General features: G+C 39.1%; 1 protein-coding gene across 5 annotated transcripts in view; it reads right to left on the reverse strand.

Moving 5' to 3' along the window:
- NCOA7 (nuclear receptor coactivator 7) overlaps positions 1 to 27,903 on the reverse strand; it is a 152,826-nt gene that overhangs the window by 55,366 nt on the left and 69,557 nt on the right. For all 5 annotated transcript variants that reach the window (XM_036871527.1, XM_036871526.1, XM_036871525.1 and 2 more), the window contains 3 exons: positions 22,925 to 23,145; positions 5,932 to 6,011; positions 2,649 to 2,756 (listed from right to left, as the gene is read on the reverse strand). In XM_036871527.1, the coding sequence (XP_036727422.1) occupies positions 2,649 to 2,756; positions 5,932 to 6,011; positions 22,925 to 23,145 (409 nt within the window). The remainder of the gene's footprint in view (positions 1 to 2,648; positions 2,757 to 5,931; positions 6,012 to 22,924; positions 23,146 to 27,903) is intronic.

Consider the following 27,903-nt stretch of genomic DNA (forward strand, 5'->3'; position numbering starts at 1 on the left):
GATAATTCCTATGCATAAACAGTTCACTGCACTGTAGATAGAAGTAACAGTTGAACACTGGGAAGCTCAGTCAGAATACGTCTTACTTCAACATGGAAGTGAGCCTGGATTACTCTTCTCAGTTCCTTATCTTTGCCAGAAAAATCATGAGTAGAGCTAGATGCTGGGACAACTAACAGCACATAACTGTTTAGTTATATGAGGGCTACACAGCACAGTAAAGGCTAGAAGGGACATCCAAGATAATGCAGCCCAACCCCTCATTTCAGAGATAAGGAAACCAGGGTCAAAAAAGGAAGTGACTTACCCAAGTCAAATAGTTACTAAAGGGTCAAAGGAAATGAAGCTTTGGGGCACCTATTTCTATATTTTTACCCTTAAGTAGGCATATTAAATACCTCCTATTAACGACTGGACCTTAATCCAGTTCACTTAGTAAATGAATAAGGAATCACCCTAAATTATTTTACTAAGTTCCAGGACTACAGTCTTCAGCCCTGAATTAGTAAGCCTAGGTTCACTGCTATGGGTCAGTTACACATTATGCAGCGATACCCCAGATTATAAGAAACCCAATAAAAGTGCCTGAAATCTAATTTCCCTAGAGATAAAAATTTATTAATTTTTTAAAAGTTTTAATTCATATTTCCCCTCAATTACCTGGTATCGGCAATATAGTAATATCTCCTTTTGACAAGGACATAAATACCAAAAGCATGATAGTACAAACTGGCCAATTTATGGTCTGTTGGTTTCATTTGCTGCCCTTGAAAGAAATGCAAAGAATACCACCATTGCCTGAATGAAGTTATACTTAGAAGAAGCAGTATACATCCTGAATAAAAATGTCACTATAATGTAGAGATGCAGGAACATGGTCTAGTAAGTCAACAATGGAACCGGAATGTGCTCATGGCAACCAAGTAGTTCTATAGATGGGACTGGAAACTTGGCCTCAGCAAGGATCTGCCTATGACTGGGTCATTTACATTTATTGGCTAAGTGTAGTTTTCAAGTAGAAAGATAAGAATATCTTATGCAGAAGGTATTTAAAAAATTGCTGGATTAACCGAGAATGGCAAAATTATATGACATGTCAATTTCATTTATGATTGGAATGGATTATATTCCATTATAGATTATTTCAAGATATTGAATATAGTTCCCTGTGCTATATGGTAAATCCTTGCTGCTTATTTATTTATGTATAGTCGTTTGTATCTGTTAATCCAATACTCCTAATTTGTCTCTCTCTCTTTCCCTCTCTCCTTTGGTAACCATAAGTTTGTTTTCTACATCTGTTAGTCTATTTCTGTTTTGTATATAGACTCATTTGCATTATGTTTTAGATTTCATGTGTAGTGATATCATATAGTATTTGTCTTTCTCTGTCTTATTTCACCAAGTATAATATTCTCTAGGTCCATCCATGTTGTTGCAAATGGCAATATTTCATTCTTCTTTATGACTGGGTAATATTCCACTGTGTGTATGGGCACTTGGGTTGTTGTTTCCATGTCTTGGCTATTGTAAATAGTGCTGCTATGAACACTGGTGCATGTATCTTTTTGAATTAGAGTTTTTGTTTTTTTCTGGATATATACCCAGGAGAAGGATTGCTGGATTATACAGTAGCTTTGTTTTTTAAGGAACCTCCATACTGCTCTTCATAGTGGCTGCACCAATTTACATTCCCACCAACAGTGTAGGAGGGTTCCCTTTTCTCCACACCCTCTCCAGCATTTATTATTGTAGACTTCTTTTTTTTTTTTTTTAAATTTATTTATTTATGGCTGTGTTGGGTCTTCGTTTCTGTGTGAGGGCTTTCTCTAGTTGTGGCGAGCGGGGGCCACTCTTCATCGCGGTGCGCGGGCCTCTCACTGTCACGGCCTCTCTTGTTGCGGAGCACAGGCTCCAGATGCGCAGGCTCAGTAATTGTGGCTCACGGGCCCAGTTGCTCCATGGCATGTGGGATCTTCCCAGACTAGGGCTTGAACCCATGTCCCCTGCATTGGCAGGCAGATTCTCAACCACTGCGCCACCAGGGAAGCCCTATTGTAGACTTCTTAATGACAGCCATTCTGACTGGTGTGAGGTGATACCTCATTGCTGTTTTGATCTGCATTTCTCTAATAATTAGCAATGTTGAGCATCTTTTTGTGTGTCTGTAGGCTTTTCTTGATGGTCCCACTGAATGTCTCCACCTTTGGCTGGATTGACTTCTTTTGTCATGGTATCAAATCAAGACCAAAATGACAAAAATTTTGCCTAATTTAAAACAAAACAATGACCATAATGTACCCCAGGAGTGGACTAAACTGAAACTTGCAATTCTAAATTAAATATTCTAAGAATATCTGTATGAAATTCTACAGGGAAAAAAGTTACATTAATTTAACTTCTCTTGATGGAAACATCTATAACACAAATGATAGCTTGTCAACTGTGTTAATCATTTGCAAAGCATTCATCTCTGAACAGTTCATAAGTACCAGGATGCTTTCAGAAGTCTTGGATCTAAATGGAAGACTGAACCAATGCACATTATCACTGATGATAATCCTGTGACACTAAGAGTGAGTCATTAAAAATGGCAACAAAAATAAATGCAAAATTTCTAAAGTAAAATTCAACAAGAAAATCATTACCTGGCCTGGAACAATAGTATGTGTGAAAAGCTTATTCAGTTCCACTAGTTTATTGGGAGTGATGTTAAATTTCAGTGCTATGGAGTTTAGGGTGTCCTGGCTTCCAGCCTAGAATAATCAAACAAACAAGATTCAATACACAAAGCAAAAAACAAACAAAACCTTCCTCTTGATAGACAACATTAATCTATTTGTGATATGAGTGAATAAAAATGTAACACATACATCCAAATGTATTATGAAAAAAGCGAACACATTCTCAATTCTTAACAAAAAAAGTCTTAGATATTATTCATTTCTGGGCTCCCTTATCTTCAAATTTCACTGTCCACTAATAGATTTCTAAACTTACTCTGGCACAACTTAGGTGTATGGAGTAGACGGAGCGTGAGGTATAATATAAAGCTAAGAAGAAAAGAAACATTACAGACAGTACCACTCCTAGGGGTAATAGGACTACTTTCTCTCTTTGCATTTTTCTGTCTGTCTATTTGCCTGTTTCTTTACTGCACTTTAGGCTCCTGGATTGTGGCCTGTTAATGGCCTTTTCCCCCACAGTGCCTGACACATAGAAGGCACTTAAATATTTGATGAATGAAAAAAGTGCAAGGCAGGGAAATCTAAAAGAACTTCAGATTAGCTACAAAAATTGTTCACTGACATTAAAAATGACAATTTCCCATGGTCAGCCAAATTAGTGTTATTCTCTAAATCTATAAAACTTGTGATATGTCTCAGGTGTACATGTTTCTTTCCTTCTCTAATAGAAGGGGAATAGGAATAAAAAGGGCAGTAAGAAGATGTGAAACTTCAGTGAAAAAGCTCCACCCAAAAAGAAGTCTGCTGCCTCTGGTAAGGTCAATATCCCAGGACAGGCTCCCTCTCCAGGGTCACTGGATGGAATCTGTTAGCGGGAGGTCATTCTGGCGAGTGTCACTGAGAAGTTCCCAACTATAGCCCTGGGTGAGCACTGGTGGCTGACCCCGTAAGCAGAACTGGCTCCACCAGGGGAGCCGTGAATTATAGGTAGAAATTTGAGGTGGCTGCAGGAGGTTGTGGACAGGTGCAAAGGTACAGATGTAGAATTCAACTTACCACTCACTGCCCTTAAGTGTCAAAAACCCACCAACTAGATGAACTGTCTCAGGCTAACCAAGTTCATAGTTACAGACTGCATTAAAATTACCTCAAAGTATTTCTAGAACAAGACATAAATACGTATATTTTTTAAAAAATCATTGAGAACTTAACCTATGCCCCTACCTTACCCTGAGCAAAATCACCTGTACTAAAGTGAAAAAACTTCTTTAAAATATATTTTTTTCAAATATTATATATTTACATAATATATTCAAATCCGGGGGGTTTCAGGGTTTAGCATCAGTATAAGACACAGACTGATAATATAGACTAGAGCCAGACTGCTGGACCTGAATTCCAAATCTGCCACTTGCCAGGTGTGTTATCTTGGGTCATTTGTTTAACTTCTCTGTACCTCCGTTTCTTCATCCAAATTGAGATACATAATTGTAATTTCTAATTCAAGAGCACTTACTTCATGGCAAGTGATCAATAAATTGGCTTCATATTTTTACACAAAAACTTGAAGATACTATGTATAGGGGCTTCAGGAAAGGAGAAAAATTTTAACAATCTGCCGTTATTACACAAGGATAGGACATACATATGGAACCAAGTTAGAGACCCTGGGAGGGATATTGGTATCATTAAATGTTTGAAACTAAACAGAATGCTTGAACATCCACAGCTCTGGGGCAATATAAGCAATCGGGTAAGTGGTTCTGGTCCTGGTTCTCTAAACATGAAGTTATGGATCACCTTTTATTTCTGACGACAAGTGCACAAAGTAACTTGCCAACTAAAACTAATCTCCATAACATAAATCAATCAGGTGGACAGATCTGAATTACTAATTTGATCACCTGCATATATGAATTAATTTGGGGTTGATTTTTTTTACTCTCACTGCATTATTTAGTACATCCTATGTGAAGCATCTCCTAGCAAAGATACTTCTCATTTCCTTGGAGGGGCTCGTGAATCACACTGTAGGATACACACATGGCTTTAGAATTAATATTGTTATTAATGATAAATAATCCAACACTTCCTCAGTGTCTTCTAGGAGGTAAGGAACTGTGCTAAGTGTTATGGGGATCAACAATATATTGTAGACAGTGGTAATGTGAGATATATAATCACCCCCAAATCCTTTCTGGAAAGGACCAAGCCTATAAACCATAGAAAGATGCCTAGGGATATTCACAGAGCACTGAGCATGAAATGCTGGTGCCAGGGCTCTTCAGTGTGATGCTATAGAAGCTTGGAGAGGATTCACCATTCCAGAAGAAATGGCAGGGAGGGACAGGCCTTGCTGCTTGCCTTACATAGGGCCCGGCATGGCACACAAATAATGAGTAAAAAATAAATACACATGAGGAAAACACAGGGGCAATGGCAACAGCACTTAATTTCTTTCTAGAAGTCAGAGATCACTCTTCAGCAATGCTAGCTCAAAGTGAATTAAAACAGATTCATAACTGAGTGCACACTTTATGCCAGGCTTAGGATAAGCAGACACAGTTCCTGGGCTCCAGGAGCTCATGGCGCAATGAAAGAGACAAGCACATTAATATGGAGGTGCAGTAACGGACACATGCATTGCATTATTCATGTGTTGATTGAACCATATGGAGGCCTATACCCTGCAAGCACCAGAAGTAGAGTGGTGACCAAAGAGGGACCTAGTCTCTCTCCATGGGTATATGAATTAAGGCACAATCTAGATATAACAATCACACTAGTGAATCAATATTGTTAAACTGAGATAAACTATGTAAAGGAACGTGATTCCATGAGAGAGAAAAATGAAGGGATCTGGCCTAGACTTGCTGGATGGTCACGGAAAGGAAGACTGAACATGGAGAGTAATGGGAAGAAGATGTTAAGGCTAAGGTTCTGGTTTGTAGAAATGTATGGGTGATGGAGCCACTGCTTCTTGAACAAAGACCAAGCACGGAGGTCTAAGTTAATGTTTGAGTAGACAACTGAATCTTTGGTTTGGGAACTCAGAAAGCATGTCTGGGATGGACATCTAAAATTGGTCATCCTTGGCATATCAAAAGGTAATTCAAGTAACAGGTATACCCAGGGAAAAAATAAGTAAGGAAGAGAAATGACTAAGGGGCAGGATGTGTCAGGGAGAAATATTATGTAAATCTAGTGGTATGAACAAACTTTCATTCTACCTGTTTATACTTACAGTGTATTCCATAGTACCCTGGGGCTTCTGAACCACCATCTTCTTTTCTTTTTTATCATGTGTTTTGTTTTGATTGTCATCTGAAGAATAAAATGTATATAAGTGAATGATTTCATTTTCAGAAATTGAGGATAGGGTAATCTACAGTATATTAAAACCCACTTTCGAATTGACTTTGAAAAAAAAAAGATTAAAAGAAAAGTGGACTAAATGTACAAACAGACCAAACTCATAAAAACATATTGTTCATCCATGTGTACTTGAATAAATGATTAATGTTAACTGTGATCAAATAGTACAAATAACAATGAGGTTATGCTTTATAGTTATTCAAGTATTCGTTTAAATGATAATGTATAAAGACGAAGTTAAAGTAAAACTAGTACAGTCATGATATAAATGATGTATAATGATGTATAATGTAAATCAGTACAGCCCTTTTAGAAGGTGATTTGTTAATATGTAACAATAGCTATAAAAATGTTCATTCTTTGACTCAGTAATCTTTCCCTTATTTATCCTAAGGAAAAATTCAAAAGAAGAAAAATGCTATGCACAGCATATGGTTACTGCAGTATTATTTATACTAATGAAAACTTGTAAAGACCTACATGTTCAACAACATATTAAGTTGGACCACAGATTTTGCTATTTTTAAGGGTCAAACTGGTCAATCTGATAGTTTGGCAGCTGCATATGATTCAACCTAATTGTTATGATTAAATGTATCAACCCAGACACTGAAAACCAGAGAGACCTATATCAATGGATACAAATTAAGTGACAAAAAGTACAAAATTGAATTAACTATGAAAAGATGCTCTAACTTGTATGAGATCAGAAAAATGCAAATTAAGACGTAGCATCATTTTACATCTATTAGCGTGGCAAAAATCAGAAAGCTGGATAATTCTAGTGTTGGCAAAGATGCTAACTGCTACTAGCAATGTCAACTGGTACAGCCATCCCAGCAAATTAAGTATATATGTAGCCCGTATGAGTCAGCAAACTAACCCACAGATATACATCCTCTCCCAGGAGATATCATGAAGTAACCTGCTGGAGGGTACACAGAACAACAGTATCTGTGGCAGTGGGGAGCAGGAGGGTAAGCAAAATATATCTAATTACTGCCTAGAATCCCAGCGCAAAACAAGCCAGAAGTATACACTGCGACATGTTTACATCAAGAGAAACAGAATGAGAGGTACAGAATGGTATCATTATGTATATTTTAAAAAGCTGTCCACAAAACAACTACACTCATTTTTCAAGGCCACATCCAGACAAAAGCCTATACACATTGAACACAATAGAATGGAGTGGAGCGGGGAGAGAAACGGGAGTGGGGAATGACGATAAAAAGGAACTCATGAATAAATAACGAAGGGCCCAGCTCTGACCAGTGATGACAAGCCACGCACTCTGAAGTGTGATTAACGCATCCCTCTACATCTCAGGTCCTACAACTCCCCACACCCACATGCAAACCAACTGTATCATTTCAACTACACAACAAATGTGGGTGAACTGGATGAGCGCTGGAAGGTAACACAGAAATATGAAAATAGTTCATTCACATGGGATTTACTGCCTTTTAAGTATTTCCTTTACCTTATTTTAAATTAAGAACCAAGAAAAAAAAAATAGATGCTGCTATTTGTATCCTTTTCTAGTCATTTGTAGAACCAGAGACACCCTGAAAAATCCCTCTGCTGTAAAAAATGACCTCCCTTCTGTCAGGTGACCACATCTAAATTACTTCAGGAAGGTGAGCCTGTACTGACTGTGGTTTTCAGATCTCCAAATTCTGCAGGTCAGGAGACTCCACACAGCCTACTGAAAAACCCAATCACAGTATTCTACAACTCTTATCATCTACCTGGTGTTCATTCTTGTTAATATCTCAGCTCCACTCTCTGTCCCACACTCCTGCCCTTCTCTTTGTCACCATAAACAGCTGTCCCTTTAGGTCCTCGTGCTTTCAGCACAGTCTCTGCATGTCCTTCTGTAGGTGCTTCCTATTTCTAGAACCTAAGCTGCTGTTTCCCATCTGTGGCAGCTTCAGCCCATGCCCTTCCATAGGCTGTGCATAATCATCTCTGGTCCCAATGGGGGCACTGTTGTAAGCCACCAAATCATGAGAGTTTCCATACTGTTCAGCTGCCAAAGAAAGACAGGTGCTGGCTGAACTTTCAGGATAAACTTAACTATGTACACCTGAATTAGTAAAAAATTACTTTCCTTTGGCACAAGTGGGTAGGCCAGAAAAATGGCAATCACAGTAGTATTATTAAAGGAAAACAAAAACCCGCCAGAGTCTAAGATTTTGAAATACTTGAGGTAAAGACCGTAATGTACCCATCTTTGAGCATCCTGTGCCTTAATATGATACCCGTTATATACGCTTGCATGAACTTTCCAATATAGATCAATGAGGCTGACAAGTTTGATGGTGGGTAACATTTTCACTGATAGAGCATCACACCAGGAAAATCATCGGAACCAATCAAAGCCACAACCCGAACACTAAGTTTTAAAGTTGACTGAATACAGAAAGCAGAGAAGTAACTGGCACGTTCTAAGGACCCAAATGTCTTCATATCAGTATAGCCCAAGGAAAGGCTTCATATTACTTCCTAAATATTTTCTTGCAGTAAGTTTTCAAGATGGCCGGCTGCGTGTCTCAATAAGCGAAGTCCTGGATACCTTATCTATATGGGTTCTGCAGCACATGGTCCACAAGGCACTGGGGAGAGCGGGGAAGAGACCCGAGCCTCCTTGGAAAGAGCTACTTTGCTGTGCTTCAGGAGGGGGCTCCGCCTCCAGCACTTCAGGTGAGGACTCATGGCCATCCACAAGGATGGAATTATCTCTCAATGACACCTGACGCCTCTACTTCAAGCTTTAGGCCTCCTCAGGCCCTTTACACCTATCCAAATTCGGATCCTTCCCCTGCTTACAAAAGCCTGAAGCAAATGATGTAAAAGTATCTACTGCCAGAGGAGAAAATTGGCCAGGTCATCCTCAGAAGCCATTCAGAACAAAGCAACTATACCTCCTCTTTGCCCCACCTTTGAAAAGTTTCAGAGCCAGTTTTTCCCACCCAGTAAGAATGTAACTGGGACAAAATTGACCAAAACCCTAGAAGAATGAAACATAAGCCCTTTTGCCTAACCTGTCTCGTTTCTCATAAATCCTGGAGGGGCTGAAACAGGGAACGGGGAGAACCCGTGTTGACCTCAGGTGGACCTGGTGCCCTGCCCACAGCCCTGCTTCCTCCTCCCTTCCCAGCCCACAGGAGGGCCAGGGGTGTCCGGAAAACAAGGCTCTTGCCTCCTGCATCTGAGGAGATGCTAGATATGTTTACAGAAAGACTCTTCTCTCTCCATGTGTTGGGGCTAAAAGAAGGTGATGTTCAGGAGAATGTCCAGGGTCTGAAAAGGCATAAAAGTCGGATGTAAAGGAATCCTTTCACTAGGTGACCTGTGAAATCGTGGAGGTTACAACTGCCAAGAGAATATCCGAGGTTTGAGAACAGAACCTAAGGAAGGCTTAGATTTGGGGGCGGGGGGGCGAAAAGAAGTGTGGCTGATTGACAGGTGGGGAGGATTGAAAAGATAGGAAAATGAGTGTAATGTCACAAAGGCGTGGAAAAAAGTTAAAGTTGTACTGACACTGTCAAATGTTACCCTGAGGATGAGAGATGGAAACCTGGAAACAGGTAACTGGGAGGTCACAGAGGTCCTGAGGTGAAAAGTGGAGGGATCTCAAGACAGATGGTGTTAACCCTGTCAGTAAAGTTATTTGCTAAAATGTAAGGAGGTGAAGACAGGACTGGGGGTTTAAGGGGTTGTGACATTTGGAAGAGTTATTGTGGCAAAGATCAGGTTTTAATAAAATGAATACCGAAAGAAGCAACAAGAAGAAGCAGTAAGGGTTCCCCCAGGGGTGGGTCTCAACATCAGGGTGACAGACCATGCAAGAAATAAGCAAATCCCCTGCTGTCATGGCCACCTCTGGGATTAGGACATGCAAGCAGGGCAGCAGGAGCTCGAGGAGTGGTAGGTGAGGGGCACCAAGACGGGGTTAGGAGAATGACATGATGTGTTAGCTTCCTATTGCTACTGTAAGACATTACCACAAATCTAGTGGCTCCAAATAAAAAATAGACACAAACGTACTATCTTACAGTTCTGTATCTTCCAAGTCTGACGTGGGTCTCACCGGGCAAAATTCATGGCGTCAGCAGGCAGTTCTTTCCGGAGGCGATAGGGGAAGACCGGTTTCCTGGCCTATTCACGTCAAAAGTAGCCCACTTTCCTCAACTCAAGGTCCCTCCCTCCATCTGCAAAGCCAGCAACACCAAGCCATGTGCTCTCATGCTGCCGTTTCTCTAGATCTTTCTCTTCTGCCACCTTCTTTCACTTTTCAGAACCCTCATGTTTATACTGGGCACCTGGATAATCCAGGATGTGCTCCTCCTTCAGGTCAGCTGATTAGCAACCTTAATTCCATCTACAACCTTAATTCGCCTTTGCTGTGTAACCTAATAGGTTTTGGAAATTAGGACACGGATATCTTTTGGGGAGGGTGGGAGGGCATGAGGGCATTATTCTGCCTACCACAGGTGGAGAACACGTTTATGGGAAAAGATAAAAGAGGTTCAGATCCAAAGAGGGGATTTTTGAGGATTCAAGTAGTGATCTCAGGTATGAATGTGAGTGTGCTGGGGAGAAGGGGGATAGGGGAAGGTGGATGGAGGTGTTCAGGAATGCAGCTCTGGTTATATGTTTCAGTTCTGGAAAAATTCCAGCAAGAATGAGACAATGTCAATGTCACTGAAACCTGAGCATCTGGCTCCTGGCACAGACCACTGGGGACTGAGTGAAGTCAGGACAGTGGACATTATCCATTATTGTACTTGAAAACAGAAACAAAGAGATACCTGTGAATTCCCTGGATCTTGATTCCATAAGCTCTACATAGATAGAGGAAGGATAGAAAAGTCAGTGTGTAGCTTTGTTTTTTCTATTATCAACTATCTGAACAAGCACAAACAGAACGTTGAAAATTATCAGGTTTTCAAATTATATCAGAACCAATTTTTCTCTGGCCTTACATCTACCGGGTGTGTGTGCCCCTTCTTCCCTTATTCCTCTTGAACAATCAATTCTCTCCCTTCCTTCCATCTCTATCATAAGACCATCTGAGTAGGTACACGAAGCTGAAAGCACAGGACCCACTACACACTTGTCTGAAGAGGAAGGATGGTTTCCATGGCATCCAAAAGATGTGAATTCAGACAGCAACAACCGTCTATGTCTCTCTAGATCTAAGAAAAGGGTACCCTGATTTGTAAACAGGAAAATCTGTTTCCAATGACAGACATAGCCCTAAACTGGGAACAGATGCATTTGGTTATGGCAATCTGATGATATTAATCAAAGTCAGGTCATGTGCCATTTCCCTTATGTCACCCAACATTTTTCTGATTATTATTTGGTTTTGGGGTCAAAACAAGCTGGGTTCACCAAGCAACCCTCATAGCTGTGCAATGTTAAACAAGTCACTTGAAATCTTTGTGCCTCCGTTTCCTTATCTGTAAAATGGAGACCTCACAATGTTGTTCAAAAGATTAAATGAGAAAATGGGCACAGTGTTTATCTCAGAGCCTGGCACAGAGTAAGTGTTTAACAAATGCAATTAATAATACTGCAGTCAACATAAGTAAACAGCAATTTGAACAGAGTAGGGTGTTAAAAGAATTATACCATAAGCAAAAGGTTTCATTCCAGAAATACAGGAGTGATATAGCATTAATGTGATAGATGATTATAAATTGCTTAAAGGAAAAAAACCATATCTGATCACTCTGATACATGTCAAAAAATCATCTGATGAAATTAAACAGCCATTATTATATTTTTAAAAAGAATAAAATTTTTAAAAATCCAACTGTTAGAAAACTAAGAATAGGAGTGAATTTCTTTAACATGATGAAGAATGTTCAGTTGCTCTTTGATATTAATGAGAAATATGCTTCTGAAAAAGCAATGAAACCCTAAAGGTTGTATACCAAAAGCAATTTCCCCATAAGAACGAAAACTAAATGACTTCATGACATCACTTCCAGGACTGCAGCGCCTGGTTAGTTACCTAAATGCAGCCTGAACTAACACACTAGTGAGGCCGCCACCCCAGCCTTACAGAAGATTCCAGGGTATGCAGTGGGAGGGATACCCACAGGCACTGCCCAAGCTCCACCCATTCTTTTTATTCCTGTTGTTCTACGAAGACAAGTGCCTGAGAGCACTTCCAGCAAAGCTTTTAAGGCTTCTGGGCATAGTATCTCCCAGTCCACTAAATTACAACAAAGAGGCTAACCTAATGTGAGGCAAGGCTAAACCACAAGTACTCAAGGTCATAAAAATAAACTCTGTAGTGGAGATGAAAGCAGAAACACTTCAAACATAAGGAGACAGCTTGGAAATCCCGAGGAGGAAGAGGGAACCCCTGCCCTTTACTGGAGGCCACCTTTTAGAGCCCTGAAAGGCAACATGTGTGCAGAATGGACTCCATGTGCCCACTTGTTCCCCAATGGTCTCTAGAATTAAGCACTATAAACACTATTCTAAATCCTCCTAAAGCATGCCTGAGTAAACAGATGAATTCTTATAGCAGAAACCAAAAGCAAATATAAAAAGTAAAACACTAACTAAAATAAATACAGGAATTCCTACTATCATAGTTTATACTCAACTTTGTTCTGGAATCTCTAGTCATAAAAAAGTTTTAAATACTGAAAAGAAAGAAATGAAAATTTGATTATTAGCAGATGAATTAATTATCTGCCTCAAAAGCCAACATCATAAAAACATCCAGGAATCATAAAACTGTTCAGTAAGGTGACCAGATGTAGCAATCTTTTATACTTGTGATAAAAACTATTTGGAAAAGTTCCAGCATAATGGTATCAAACTAGAAAATATCTAGGAATAAATACAGCAAGATAATGGCAAGAGATATATTAAAAAAGTTTTAAAGGTTCTCTGAAGTATATAAATGGAAGCTTGAATACAGGGTGGTGCATATAATGTTCCTAAATAGGAAACATCATTCTTGTGAATATTTCACTTTCTCTTCAAATTAATTTTTAAATTATATGCGATTTAGGTCAAAAATTAAAAAACATTTTGGAGAAGGGAAACGTGTCAAACTGTTAACCAGGCATAAATATATAAGACTAGAAGCTAAATACATTAAGACTATCCAAAATTATTTTTGAAAGAGAAATGAGGGTAGGTATACTGTATTGATGTTAAAACACACAATTATAAAGCCATAGCAATTAAAACATTGTGGTGAAATAACTAAAAATCAGAGCTGTATTGAAAGAATTTCATGTAAAATAAAGGTACCTTTATAAACCAGAAAAGAAAAGGCTGAGTTTTCACATAAATGTCTAACTTATTGCTATAGAGGAGGCTCTGGCATCAGGCAGACAGAACAAGTCCTTGTCCGCCCCTGGCTTACTGTGTGACCTTGAACAAGTGACTTTACTTAATGAAAGCAGTTTCCCAGGGTGTAAAATGGGAATGCCAACTGGACTCTCACAGAGAGTTCCTGTAGGGATTAGATAAGGCAATTCGATCAGGTAAAGCGCTCCACAATGTGCGGAAAAAGGGCTCAGGAAACCTTACGGATTATTATTCAATGATGTTGGTGAGCACCAGCTAACATTTAGAGAAAAACCCAGATCACCCTCAAATCAGTGCAGAAGGATCAAAGATTTAATAGTGAAAAGTAAAGTCATAAATGTCTTTGAAGAAAATACAGGACTTGTCTTTGATTAAAGAAGTCACATCTTCTCTATTGGTGATGCACACTTCCCATATTATTGACCTGCCTCTGTCAAAAGTGCAATTAAAACATTCCATATGATTATTTAGGATTCTAAGGGTAACTTCTGGAATACCTGATCATAAACTGTTAACAATAAAAGTTTAAACAGCTGTGCCCTGAGGAGCCGTCCTCTCCCGAGCCTGGAGAGGGTGGGAACATGAGGAAGAACTCTGTACTCAGTGTAAACTCCATGTTTCATCCTCAGTCGACACAAAGGGAAACAGCTTGCAGTAGACGTTATTTTCCTTCCTTCAAGCACATCAAAGGCACTACAGTCCTTGATTAAAATGAGTCACACTGAAGTAAAACCTAGACTGTAAGAAGGGCAGAGGAGTTGTCTATCACGGAACGTTTTACCTCAGAGCCCAATGCCACCCTCAGCTCTGAGCAAGCCCTCAACTGTCTGTAGAATGAATGGAAGGTAGCTATGCTCACCACTGTACCACCTATGCTGTACTGTGGAATGAATGAACTAGTCTCACGCTGACTCTGAGGAACCAGGTTATTTCAGTTGTTCTCTCAGCATTTGATTTCGTTGTAAAACCAGTGAGTGCTCTGAATGTAACTACGTATGTGACTAGGTCAAGTAGTTAAGCCCAGAGAGAACTTCCAACCTTATCATCACTCCTTATAGCTCAGGGGAAAAGGTAATTCCACGTACAGTCAACTTTTTCTTCCTTACTAAGATACAACAATGCTCTTGAGGCAGTGGACAAGACACTAAAATGTGATTTAACTTTCGCCTTATTTTTCTCTCGGAGTTGATTCAGGAGAAGCAGAAAGATGGGAGAGGTTTCACTCGGGCTTTGGTACCAGAGACCTTGGCTTAAACCCTGCTTCATGCTGAGCTGTGGTGGGAGCTTCTGCAACTTTTTCAGCTTCTAGATTTTCTCATTTATAGAATAGGCTACTACTGCCTGCAGTAGATCGTGATAAGTAGAAAATTAAAGAATGAAATAAAGCATCTAGCCCACAGGAGACACTCACCCAAAATCCCCACAGATTCTTTCTGCTCTCCCTCATGTCTGGTGCTGCTTCTCCTCTCCTTCTCACCTTCCTTCCCACCCTCTGAAAAACTCTTTCAAAATGTCTTTTTTCTTTTTTATAAATGGATCAAGGGCTTAACTGAGTGAATTTAAGCTTTAGGAGAAAATTTAGGAAACATGAAAACCAATTCTATATGAATCAAAACTATCTGTGGTCATTTTAAAATACAGTTGAATGAACGAAGAAAATACCAATCACCCATTTTACCCCATTCAGAGAGAAACAATGTTTGCATTCTGGTAAATATACTTCCAACAGCTCTCCTTCTTTTACACAAAGATGGAATTGTAGTCTATACACTATTGTCAACCTGCTTTTCTACTGTAACAATATTTTGTGAAAATTTCCCACGTCATTAACTGTTTTTCTTCATCATTAAAAAACGGTGGGACTTCCCTAGTGGTCCAGTGGTTAAGAATCTGCCTTCCAATGCAGGGGACGCGCTTTTGATCCCTCCTCGGGGAACTAAGATCCCACATGCCGCGTAGCAACTAAGCCTGCACACTCTGGAGCCCGCGCGCCACAACTAGAGAGCCCGCATGCCGCAACTAAGACTCGATGCGGCCAAATAAATAAATATTAATAAGTTAATAATTATTTTTAAAAACATATATTGAAAACAAAAAAATGGCGCATAGTATTCCATTTAAAGTTATTTTAATTTTCCCACTATTTTAAACATGCAATGATAGTCGCTGTGGTCAAATCCACTACGCTCATGATCATTTCCTTAGGGTAAGCTTCTGCAAACAGAATTGTTGGGGAAAAGGGTGTGCAAAAGTAAAGCTCTTGATAAAAATGGCCAAACTGCCTTCCAAAAAGATCTGACCACATTCCTCCTATCAGTGTTTTCCCCTTGCACTCTCCCCAGTTCACTTCTAATTTGATTTTTCAAAATCACTCAAACTGAAAAATCACTAACCCTATTTAGTCTAATCTGTTGTCCTTCCCTTGGCCCCAACCACATCTGAGTGTTTCTCTAAAAGTGAGATTTCTCATAATACGAACGTGATATCACACGACGGACTGAGCAGGAAACAAGACTTGCAAGATGCAGACCACTATAGTCATAAGAGGACTAGACTCTCAGCTGGAACTAATACAGCAGGTTTTGTCAAACACAGCTGCTGCACTAAGTGACTAAAATGGATTACAATATACTGCATTAACGGGAGGGCTGGAGCTGTGAGGCAAAGGAAGGAGGTTCCCTTGAGCGAAACCCAGCCAGTTAGCAGGGCCTGGGGGCTGTGAGAATGGGGAGACGTTGGTCAGAGTACAAACATCCAGCGACAAGATGAATAGGTTCTGAGGATCTAATGAACAGCATGGTGATCATAGTTAAATACTGTATGCTATACTTACAAGTTGTTAAGAGAGCACTTCTTACATGTTCTTACCACATAAAAGAAATGGTAATTATGTGACCAGATGAAGGTGTTAGTGAATGCTAGGGTGGTAATCATTTTGCAATATATCCATGTATCAAATTAACACATTGTATACATTAACCTTACACAATTTTATGTCAATTATATCTCAGTAAAGCTGGAAAAAAGAATTATGATGCCTTTTTATATTCCTACTTACAGTCATGTTTACAATCATTATTATGTATTTTTAATTTTATGTTTTATTAGTTGCAATGCTGACCACCAATTCTTTTATAAAATGACTTTTTCAGGACTTCCCTGGTTAAGAATGAGCTTGCCAATGCAGGGGACATGGGTTCCATCCCTGGTCCGGGAAGAACCCACATGCCTCGGAGCAACTAAGCCCGTGCGCCACAACTACTGAGCCTGCGCTCTAGAGCCCACGTGCCGAAACTGCTGAAGCCCGCGCACTCTAGGGCCCACATGTCGCAACTACTGAGCCTGCATGCGGCAACTACTGAAGCCCATGCACCTAGAGCCGCAATCCACAAGAGAAGCCACCGCAATGAGAAGCCCTCGCACCGCAATGAAGAGTAGCCCCTGCTCGCCACAACTAGAGAAAGCCCGCACGCAGCAAGAAGACCCAACACAGCCAAAAATAAAAAATAAATAAATAAATAAAAATGACTTTTTCATTCTTGAGGACTACATTTTGACATGTGTCTCAGAAAAAAACATCACTCCCTCTCAGTAACTTTATTTTAAGAAAGGTATGATACAAAAGGTATGTTTCCTGAAACCTTAGTATGTCTGAGGATGTCCTGTTGTCTTTGAGTCTGAAAAACAACTTTTACTTCACAATTCTGAAGGAGATTTAATTCCTCTGGTGTTCACTGCTGTGGAGAAGTCTGTGCCTCTCTTCTCTGCTCCTTTGTAGGGAACATTTTGTTAATTTTGTGGTTGTTTTTTTTTTTTGCCTGTTTGTTTTTTTGTTTGTTTTTACCATTTATCCATAACCTGTAAACATTTGCCACATTTAAGTGCAGAGTTTTCCCCTTAATTTTGCTTAAATATGATGAGCTATTTGATTTCAAAAGTCAGATACGAGTTTCAGCTCATGAAAGCATTCTTCTTATCTTACACTATGTCTGATTACTGCTTCCATTCCCATTGTTCTGACCTCCTCACCAAGAACACCTTTGATTCCTAGGCCCTTCACTTATGCCTCCCATATCTGTCATCTTCTCTCTTAACGCTTGCATTCTTTCTGTGATGATCCTTTGCATTCTGGGGGCACTTGTCAGATTGGACCTGTTCACCACCTAGGCTTTCATGGTATGACTTCACTTTAAACATTAGTCTGACTTCCTTGATGGCCCCAAGAAGCACAAGCCTAATTATTTCCATCCTAATAATTTCAATTTATTTTATACCCAAGTCCCTGAAGTCTTTATACACTGCTTGATTAAAAAAAATGAATAAGGTTCTTGATATTCTCTTTCCACATCAAAGTCCATTTTAATCCTTTAATTTGAGCTCTAAAGCACTAGAATGATCATTACTTTTGAACAGAAGAGTCATGCTATTGTATGTTTGTGGTTTGACCTACTTTTATGTTTAGGAATTAATTTATCAGAATAGCACATCTTTGGCTTTCTGAACTTGCTAAGTGAAACACAGATAAGCAACAGATAGGAAATCTTCACACAAATGGTTAAAAAATACCCGAAGAAAAAGTAATCTGTATGAGGAAAAGTGTCAGGGTTGCCATCATGAGAAGTACTTCAATAGTTGGTTACTTTCATCCTGTAGCAAACCCCAAAAATGTTTAACGAAGGAAAAGTGGAGAATTTCATTTATTTTGCTCTTGTTAAGTTCCTTTTGAACTCAGGAGGGAAAACTATGATGTGAAATGATTTAGACATTGCAGATTTATTATTGAAAAGCTAAATTCATTCTTCTACACTGCAGAGGTTTTCTCTAAATAAATCTTTATTGCAATAACCACAAAACTGACCAAACTCTTACCTAAGTACTTTCTGTTTGTTAAAATAATCTCCCAATTCTCTTACAATATCTACTTTACTACCCAGGATTCTTAGTATTAACCTTTTATATTAAAACACTACAAAAACATAGTGATATATTTTATCCCAATTTAGGCTTGCCTCCCATATTTATAAAATTTCTCTATCTCTTTCAGGTCTTACATCTATATATCTGTGTTTCAGTTAAAGAACTTCCCACTGAGACATTATCCACATTTGTAAAATTCCCATTCCTATCTCCACTTCCATAGAAGCAAAGATGTGTACTATTCTAAGATTAAGGAATAATGTATTCCTTTAATGTAAGAGAATTTTGAGATATAATTCATGCAACTTAATATATTTTGATATTGTAATATGGACCAAACATCTTTTGAAACATATGTAAACATTCCTACTACTTGTGTCAAACTTAACTATAACTTAATAGCTAATTTTGAAAAATACATTAACATTGTTAAAATATAAAATTATAAAAATATATTATCAAACAATTCCTTAAGGGTTTATATAAATAAATAGAATAAGTGAATAAGGAGCCCTATATAACAGTAAATACAAGTGCAAGCATAGAAGGGTTGAGTTCACTTATGTTAGAAGCTTTCGTGTGGAAGCTTACCGTGTGCCCCGTGCTACACTAAGTGCTAGATCTAGATTTATCTGATGCCATCTGCCTCGATGTAATTAATCCACTTCCTTTCTCCTACTTCCCTTCTCAAAAACAAAACACTTTTTGAATTGGCACCATTTTGTTACAAGGCAATTCTAGTGACTCAGTCTTTCCATAACATCTTTTATCAGTATCTTAGCTGTAGTGTTTTTCAAAGTGGTAGGAGAGAGTAATGAATTACTACCCAAGGCTTACATGAGGCACAGATAAATCTAATTTAATAAGTAAAAAACATTATTTTGTCAAAATATGCTTCCTTAAATCAGGTAGGTAATGTTATAGATGTGGAAATAGATACCTACAGAAAGTAATCATTTTCTTTTATATTGATGATAGAACTTTACATTTATCTAATGTTCTTTTTCTAAAGCCCTTGGGTTTGCTCTATTACATTATTCAGTTCTCTATAATGTTCTGATTAATATTAAAAATAAACTTAAACTGTGTAATGTGCAAGAACATAAAGAAAACAAAACTCCTTTGCAATTTCTGTACCCAGAGAAAACAATAATCAACATATTGTTATAGATCCTTCCAGTCTGTTTTTCTATAAGTTATCATTTGTCATCCATTAACTTTTTATTTATTTATTTTTGGCTGCATTGGGTCTTTGTTGCTGTGCGCGGGCTTTCTCTAGCTGCGGCGAGCATGGACTACTCTTCGTTGCGGTGCATGGGCTTCTCATTGCAGTGGCTTCTCTTGTTGTGGAGCACGGGCTCTAGGTGCGTGGGCTTCAGTACTTGTGGCTCGTGGGCTCTAGAGCACAGGATCAGTAGTTGTGGCGTACAGGCTTAGTTGCTCCGAGGCATGTGGGATCTTCCCGGACCAGGGCTCGAACCCACGTCCCCTGTATTGGCAGGCGGATTCTCTACCACTGCACCACCAGGGAAGTCCCTCCATTAAATTTTTGTTTTGACTTTCTGTGCATTCCCTGGATTACTTCTTTTATACATATTTACCTCACACCTTTAAGAAGCAATTTCCAGGCCTTTCACCTAAAATCCAGGTCCCTCTAGACAAATCCATTTGGTACCTCTAAAATACCTCCAAACACAAATTCATTATTTTCCTTCTTTCTTCTTGAGTTTTCCAGTTTGTCAGTTCTTGACTCTGTTCTTTTTTCTCCCTCACACACTACATTGGTCACCAAATACTGCTGTTTCTATGAGCAAATCTCTCCTTAGGGTGCTGTTTCCCTTCTGCCCCAGTCTCCAACCTACCTTCAGGCTCACTTCCACCCATTGTCCTTAGATTTATCCTCTTAAAACAGACAGTTAATGGAGTTCCCCCAGCGGCTTCCCACTGATACAGGATAAAGTCCAAATCCTTAATGTGGCTGACAAGATCCTCCCATTTTAGCATCTCTCCTCCCCAGACTAGAGCCACCAAAAGAACTTGGACTAGAATTACTTTTGACTTGAGGTCTAATACTCCACCTAGTGGTACGGGACAACATTCTGGGATGGGAATCTAGGAAATATGCCACGTCAGCCCTATGAGATCAAGCAAACCTGCCAACACAGCTGTCTGTCAGCTAGAGTCAGATGCGAAAAGGGACAAGGAACCCTGGCACTCAATGGCCCACCTAGTAGTTTTCTATAAGCACTGGATTCTCCTAAGAAAATGCCTCAAACCTCCAAACCATTGTTATCATTGCCATTCTTGAGAGAAAATGAAAAGCTACAATGGCATCTCTTTACTTAACTGTCACCAAATAAAATCACAGGATAATTCTGACTCAACTATTGTAATGTTGCCTACATCCTTCCAGAATTTTCATGAAACTCAAACAAATCACAGTATTCGTTCATCTATGTACATGTCATCCATTCAATGCACATTTAAAGAGCACCTGTAATGCAGATACTACACAAAGCTAATAATACAGGGTCCAAGCCAAGGCAGCCTGTAAACAGGAGAGCAGATAAATAAATCCATGATGACAATGCAAAAGGGAAGTCTAACCTGTCCAGGGACAGGGAGGGCTTCCTGGAAGAAAAGATGACTGAGGTGATTTGGTGAAGTCTAGTAAGAGTTAGTTAGGTAAAGAGCAGAGTGAAGGGTACTGTTTCACATTCAAAGTGTTACACATGCAACAGAGTGCAGCACGTTAAAAAGCGATCCCAAAGCAGCATCTGCAGTTAGTACAGCGTCATGAAAAAAGAAATCTCAATGGATAGGACTCTATCAACCTCCTTCAGGGAAACCCTACAGAGCAAAATGTCTCCATTTAAAAATACTTCTTAAGCAGCAGCATTTAAAGTAGGATGAGAAAAGATAGTATTTTAAACTGCACAACTGTAAAAAACCACACATTTTCAAATGTCCAATGTGTACACTGTAAAAGATGTGAAACGCAACTTTCCTTACTCCTCTTTCCCTTTTAGGGATAATACTCAACACTTAAAATTTTAAGAGGAAGTTTATTAATCACACAGAAGTCTCTTTCAATAGGTTGACAGTTACAGCTTTTTATAAAATGCTGAATGGCTTCAGATTAAAAGCATCCATGAAGCTATGTAATATATATGACATAATCACGGGAACCCACTGGAATACTACAAACCACAGGCTTTGCACTGCAGATACCTCATCTGCCTCTGTTGGAGCAATGCCAGCAAAACCTCATTTATAACCATCCCAATGGCAGCCCACCTTTATCTTTGATGAGCACTAGTAGAGAGTTATATTAACACAGAGACAAGATCTGTCCCCCGGTAACTTTGGCATCAACTGGGACCAAGTGCCTGCTACCAGCCCAGGTTTCATATACTGGACTGCAGTTTGTTCTCAGAGACCTCCTTAGTCTTCTATCTCTGAGCCTAGCAATCTCAAGTACACTGTAACCCATGTGCCACATCAAGTTTCATCTCCTGGTTCCCTTTCTTTGCATTCTTTTTTTTGGCTGCGCTGGGTCTTCGTTGCTGCGAGCAGGGGCTACTCCTCGTTGTGGTGCGCAACCTTCTCATTATGGTGGTTTCTGTTGTTGTGAAGCATGGGCTCTAGGTACACAGGCTTCAGTAGTTGTGGCCCACGGGCTCAGTAGTTGTGGCTTGTGGGCTCTAGAGCGCAGGCTCAGTAGTTATGGTGCACGGGCTTAGTTGCTCCGCGGCATGTGGGATCCTCCTGGACCAGGGATCGAACCCATGTCCCCTGCACTGGCAGGCGGATTCTTAACCACTGTGCCACCAGGGAAGTCCCTTTGCATTCTCTTTTGAACATACTCCAGGCCTGCGTGCGATAGGAGCAGTAGGTATGAGACGGATGGTAAAGTAAAGCAGGATCATCACCCCCATCGTGCTAGACAAGCCACCTGTGCTAATGCAGCTGCAGATGCAATGACTGTCCTCAGAAACTACATGATACCGTGGACTCATTTTAAGATTCCCCTGAGCTACAACTCTCAAGTCATCATCATCATGGTCTTTTTTTTTTTAACCAATGGATGCTAGGCCATTTCTCCTCCATTTCCTATTGCCTAGGAAACAGTGCAGGCATTTCAATCAACATTTTTATGGCCATGTCTATAAATATTAAGAAAAATATTTCTCATACAAGCAAAGTGACCATTCATTTAATAAATATTTATGAGCAGACACAATGTGCTAGACACTGTGTTAGATGCTGGGAACATAAAATTAAACAAGACACACCAACATTATTTAATTGTTATTCCCTTTAAACAAGATTATATATATATATTATATATATATATCTTTACACAAGATTTATATATATTTATATAAATATAAATTATTATATAATTGTTGTTCCCTTTACACAAGATTATATATTATATATATATACACACACACACACACACACACACATAGTAGCTGCTCAATAAACTGTTACTATTATTATATATTATGACCAGTTACAAATTATCATTTTTTAAAAACTATTACAGATTTTTTAAATGAAAATACTGCAAAGTTGCCACCAATACTCACCAATACTATAATATCTCTTTAGTTCTGTACGCCTGATCTCCTTTAACTGATTACTTTTTCTCTTTTTTTTCTCATCAGTAATATATTCCTCTTCCACAGCAATGTTGCACATGTCTTGTTCTAAAATGACTGTACTAGCATCTTCTTTTCCAGAATGAGTCCTTGTAGCCATAGCTGAGGCTGTCTCTGCATTTTGTTTGGCTTGCTTTTTCTTTTTCAATCTAGGGATGAGAAAAAAAAAAAGGAAAAACATTGGAGAAATAATTTGCTAAGAGAAATCATATTAATTTCATGCTACTGGGCTTTGAGAAACTAATTAACTGATATTGAAAACTCTTTATATTACTGTTAATTACACTTTCCTGTTATTTTTTTTTTAATCACTTAAAAATTCTTATGTGGAGATCTGTGGCCTTTCCTCAGTTTCATATCCTGCATACTTATGTCTCAAAAAAAATCACTGGGAAATGCTTTAGACCTGAGGAAATACTAGATTCTTCTATAGGCTATAAAATGTTGGGTATTTTTTATCAAGATATGCAGCTACCCTACTACAATGCCATGTTTAGGTGTTACATTTTTTTTTTAAGTGTTTCTGGTTTCAAGGGTACCTTTGGACTGATGGGCAAGCACATTTATAAAAACAAATCCTTTATAATTGGCTCACACACTGAGTAGAAAGGTTTGGCAAGGTATGAACTGGTTCAGGTCTGAGTAATTCCTTTCCTTTACACATATGATAGTAGTCGTGAAGAAAGAGCTGCGTTTCCTGAGATAGAAAATGCCACAATGATAACATATAGTTGTTATGATTACTAATATAATAGCTGACTGATATATTAGTTAACATATTTGATGTTTTCAATTCTTCATTTCTAAGTCAAAGACGTATAACAGAAGAAATTTATCATAATTCACTGAAATCCAGTAACTCAAAATATTTTCCAGTTGATGTATCAATCTGGTTAACCGACGTGTCACTCTGTACTCACTAGTCCTTCTTAAGAATGTTTTTACCACCCCAGAATGTAAAGAATAAGGGCCTTGGCCTCTACTATATGTGGCAGTCTGGTCATATATAAACATTTTTAAAATTAGGATCATTTTCCCCCCTTCTATCTTGGCACAGTTGGCGTTCTCACACACATGTCTATTTCCTTTGCTCTCTTGAGCATCTATACAATTTGATGTTGGGCAATGGATGAAATGTTTTGGGAGAAAAAGGAGATAACTGTAGGATCAAACAGGGACTAAGGTTTGATTTTATGCTGATTTGCTCTGTAATGTTGGAAAAATTAATTTAACAGTCTAAAGAGGTCCCTCACGAAGGCTTAGCTATCTAACGGGGTCTTTTATTAGGATCAATTGAAAAAATATGTGTCAACAGTAAAATACAAACAAACAGAAACAGTAGAATATACCCAAATGCAATCATAGGATGACATGAGAACTAAGCATGGTATAGTTCATGCTTAGTTCAAAAAGTTCATGGTATAGTTCAAAAACTCAGCTTTTGAGATAAAGGTACCATACCATGTGCTAACAAAACATTTCAACTAAGCTGTTATTCACTGAGCAGCCAAGTTCTTATATTTTCATTAGCTAATAAATGAGTATATGGCCAAGGAGAAAGGAGAGCTGGAAAAAAATCATAAATGAATATATTCCCCATCTCTTAGCTTAGCTCCCTCTTTAGGTTTACTTGTTAAAAAAACAAATAAGAACACAAACTAAACAAAATTGGAAACTCATAAAAAGGAATTATATCCAGTAAGCATGTTTTTATTTTCTATCCTCAGATTTTAAACTGTTTTTTTCTGGTAAAAGAGTAGGTGGCTCTTTGCAAAGGTGGGTCAGATAATGCTCCTAATAAAACAATTTCTCTCTCGATCAAGATTTCTGTATGAGGCTGAAATTAATATGCAGTAACCTGGATATCACACAGAGATCAGCTCTTTGCTTAGGGAGGTCTATGCAAAGAGCTGATCGCTGTATCCAGAACGACATGCTGATCTTGTTCTGATATACTGGTTTAACAAAAACATGCTTGAGATGAACGTTACTGCCCACTTCCAAAAATGATTCCTTCCAGGGAGGAGAGAAAAAGAGACTTCAAAAATTAGTTCTGTGCAGACTGAGATATGTTGCTGCTTCTTAATCTCCTGAATTTTTCTACTGTAAGTTAATTTAAATGTCCTCATTTCACTGTTCCCACTATAATTAAACTCACTCAGATCTAGGGCACATGTTTTGATGAACAGCAGCACTGCTGGAGACATCTCATTAGAGACTGATTTTCACACGTGGAAATAACAAAATGGGATACATTGTTTCATTCATTTTCCCCCCTTTCCACACAGACCATTATTGTCAACCCATACAGCCAAACATAGTTGTTATTTCAGAAAGAAAAAAAAAAGCTAGATAATAGCAATACCAAACTTGTTTAACAGAAGACAGTACAATTTAACACTTCAGTAATTTTACAATCAGCTACATCTTTTGCTTTGACTAGAGAACTCATGAGAATTTGTTTCTCTGGAGGTTATCAATACGAGTGGAACATTCTGATCTTGTAACTGGAAATCATATGTGAGTTCTGGAAGCCCACTGTAAAATCCTTCCCCAAAGCATGGAAATACATTGTTAACACTTTTCTAAGGGGGGATAACTGCCAATCTGATAAATGTGGTATAGTTAATGCTCTTCAAACATTCCTTTTTAGGGCTTTTATCTTTTAAGCCTTCCCTTTTGTTCTTCGAACCAATATCATTCTAAGACATTCTCACAAAAGGGTCTTGTTATTACTAAATTGAGATAACTGGAAACAAAAAGTTACATAAGAAAATAAACTCCCTTTATTTCACCAATGCTTTTTTTTTTTTTTTTTTTTTAATTTATTTTTGGCTGTGTTGGGTCTTCGTTGCTGTGCGAGGGCTTTCTCTGGTTGCGGCGAGTGGGTGTCACTCTTCATCACGGTGCGCGGGCCTCTCACTGTCACGGCCTCTCTTGTTGCGGAGCACAGGCTCCAGACGCGCAGGCTCAGTAGTTGTGGCTCACGGGCCCAGTTGCTCCGCGGCATGTGGGATCTTCCCAGACCAGGGCTCGAACCCGTGTCCCCTGCATTGGCAGGCAGATTGTTAACCACTGCGCCACCAGGGAAGCCCTCACCAAAGCTTTTTTAATGGCCCCAAATGTACACATTTATATGGTGGACTAAAAAAATTACCTGGGGGGCTTCCCTGGTGGTGCAGTGGTTGAGAATCTGCCTGCCAATGCAGGGGACACGGGTTCGAGCCCTGGTCTGGGAAGATCCCACATGCCGCGGAGCAACTGGGCCCGTGAGCCACAACTACTGAGCCTGCGCGTCTGGAGCCTGTGCTCCGCAACAAGAGAGGCCGCGACAGTGAGAGGCCCGCGCACCGCGATGAAGAGTGGCCCCCGCTTGCCACAACTAGAGAAAGCCCTCGCACAGAAACGAAGACTCAACACAGCCAAAAATAAATAAATAAATTAATTAATTAAAAAAAAAAATTACCTGGGGCTTCCCTGGTGGCGTAGTGGTTAAGAACCTGCCTGCCAATGCAGGGCACACGGGTTCGAGCCCTGGTCTGGGAAGATCCCACATGCTGCGGAGCAACTAAGCCCGTGCACCACAACTACTGAGCCTGCGCTCTAGAGTCTGCGAGCCACAACTACTGAGCCCGCGTGCCACAACTCCTGAAGCCCGCACACCTACAGCCCATGCTCCACAACAAGAGAAGCCACTGCAATGAGAAGCCCGCGCACCACAACGAAGAGTAGCCCCCGCTCGCCGCAACTAGAGAAAGCCCGCGCACAGCAACAAAGACCCAATGCAACCAAAATTAATTAATTAAAAAAAAATTACCTGTCAAGTCATCTTAAACAGATGAGTGATTGAAAATGGTGAGACATATTTAAAATTTGATTGCTGTGAATCCAAAAAAACCCCCAAAAAACCAAAAAACTAAAAAACAAAAAACCTTTTGTGATGCTCATTTGTCTTTTTTAAAAGTAGATCACAATTTCATAAAACAAGTGTTTATTACACAATCTCCTCTCACTACTGTAACCAAGCCCTGTCAATTCTATTTCCTAAATCTCTCCCTCTCAAATACACCTCTTTTTCTTGGTCTCTGCTCCCATGGAATGATTTCAGGCTTTCATCATCTCTCTGACTGAACTATTTTTTTACAATATAATTTATTGTTCTTTGTTTTATTATGAAAATAATATGTGTTCATACTAGGAAATTTTGAAAATGCAGAAAAATAAAAATAACACTTAAATCAAATGAAATGCTAACACTAAGAGGCAATCACTGTTTGGGGGAGAAAATGTAAAGGTAGGGGCAATTACACTAGGCAGACCTTCCCCAAGGGCAGAAGAATGAGGCAGTGTGGCTCACCATCGCGATTCTGAGCTTCTTATACGTACCTTTCCATAAAGGATATTAAAGGACTATATAAAATAAACAAGGACCTACTGTATTGTACAGGGAACTATAGTCAATATCTTATAATAACCTATAATGGAAAAAAATCTGGAAAAGAATATATATATGTATGTACGTATGTATAACTGAATCACTTTGTTGTACACTTGAAACTAAAACAACGTTGTAAATTAACGATACTTCAATTTTAAAAAAAGGAATACTAAAGGGCTTATTTTGGAATCTCTTGGCTCTTTTTACATTAAAATTGTGTGCACTTGTAAGACATATGCACACCTCACTTTTTCCCCCTACTTTTATCCTAACCCAGAGATAGCAGACTACAGAAATAAATAAGGTGACACTGCTAAAGAAAGCATTTTTTAGTAGCTCAATGAAAACTGTTTTCCTCTGAAGCTTTTTCCTTTACTAAAGGAAATAAGTTTAGAGCACTGGCGGTCATCAAAGCCAAGGGCCTGGAGCAAGTTCCTTTCTTTGTCTCTGCGGAGGTCTCCCCTGTTGC

This window comes from Balaenoptera musculus, chromosome 12 (assembly GCF_009873245.2).
Source record: "Balaenoptera musculus isolate JJ_BM4_2016_0621 chromosome 12, mBalMus1.pri.v3, whole genome shotgun sequence".
Classification (NCBI taxonomy): domain Eukaryota; kingdom Metazoa; phylum Chordata; class Mammalia; order Artiodactyla; family Balaenopteridae; genus Balaenoptera; species Balaenoptera musculus.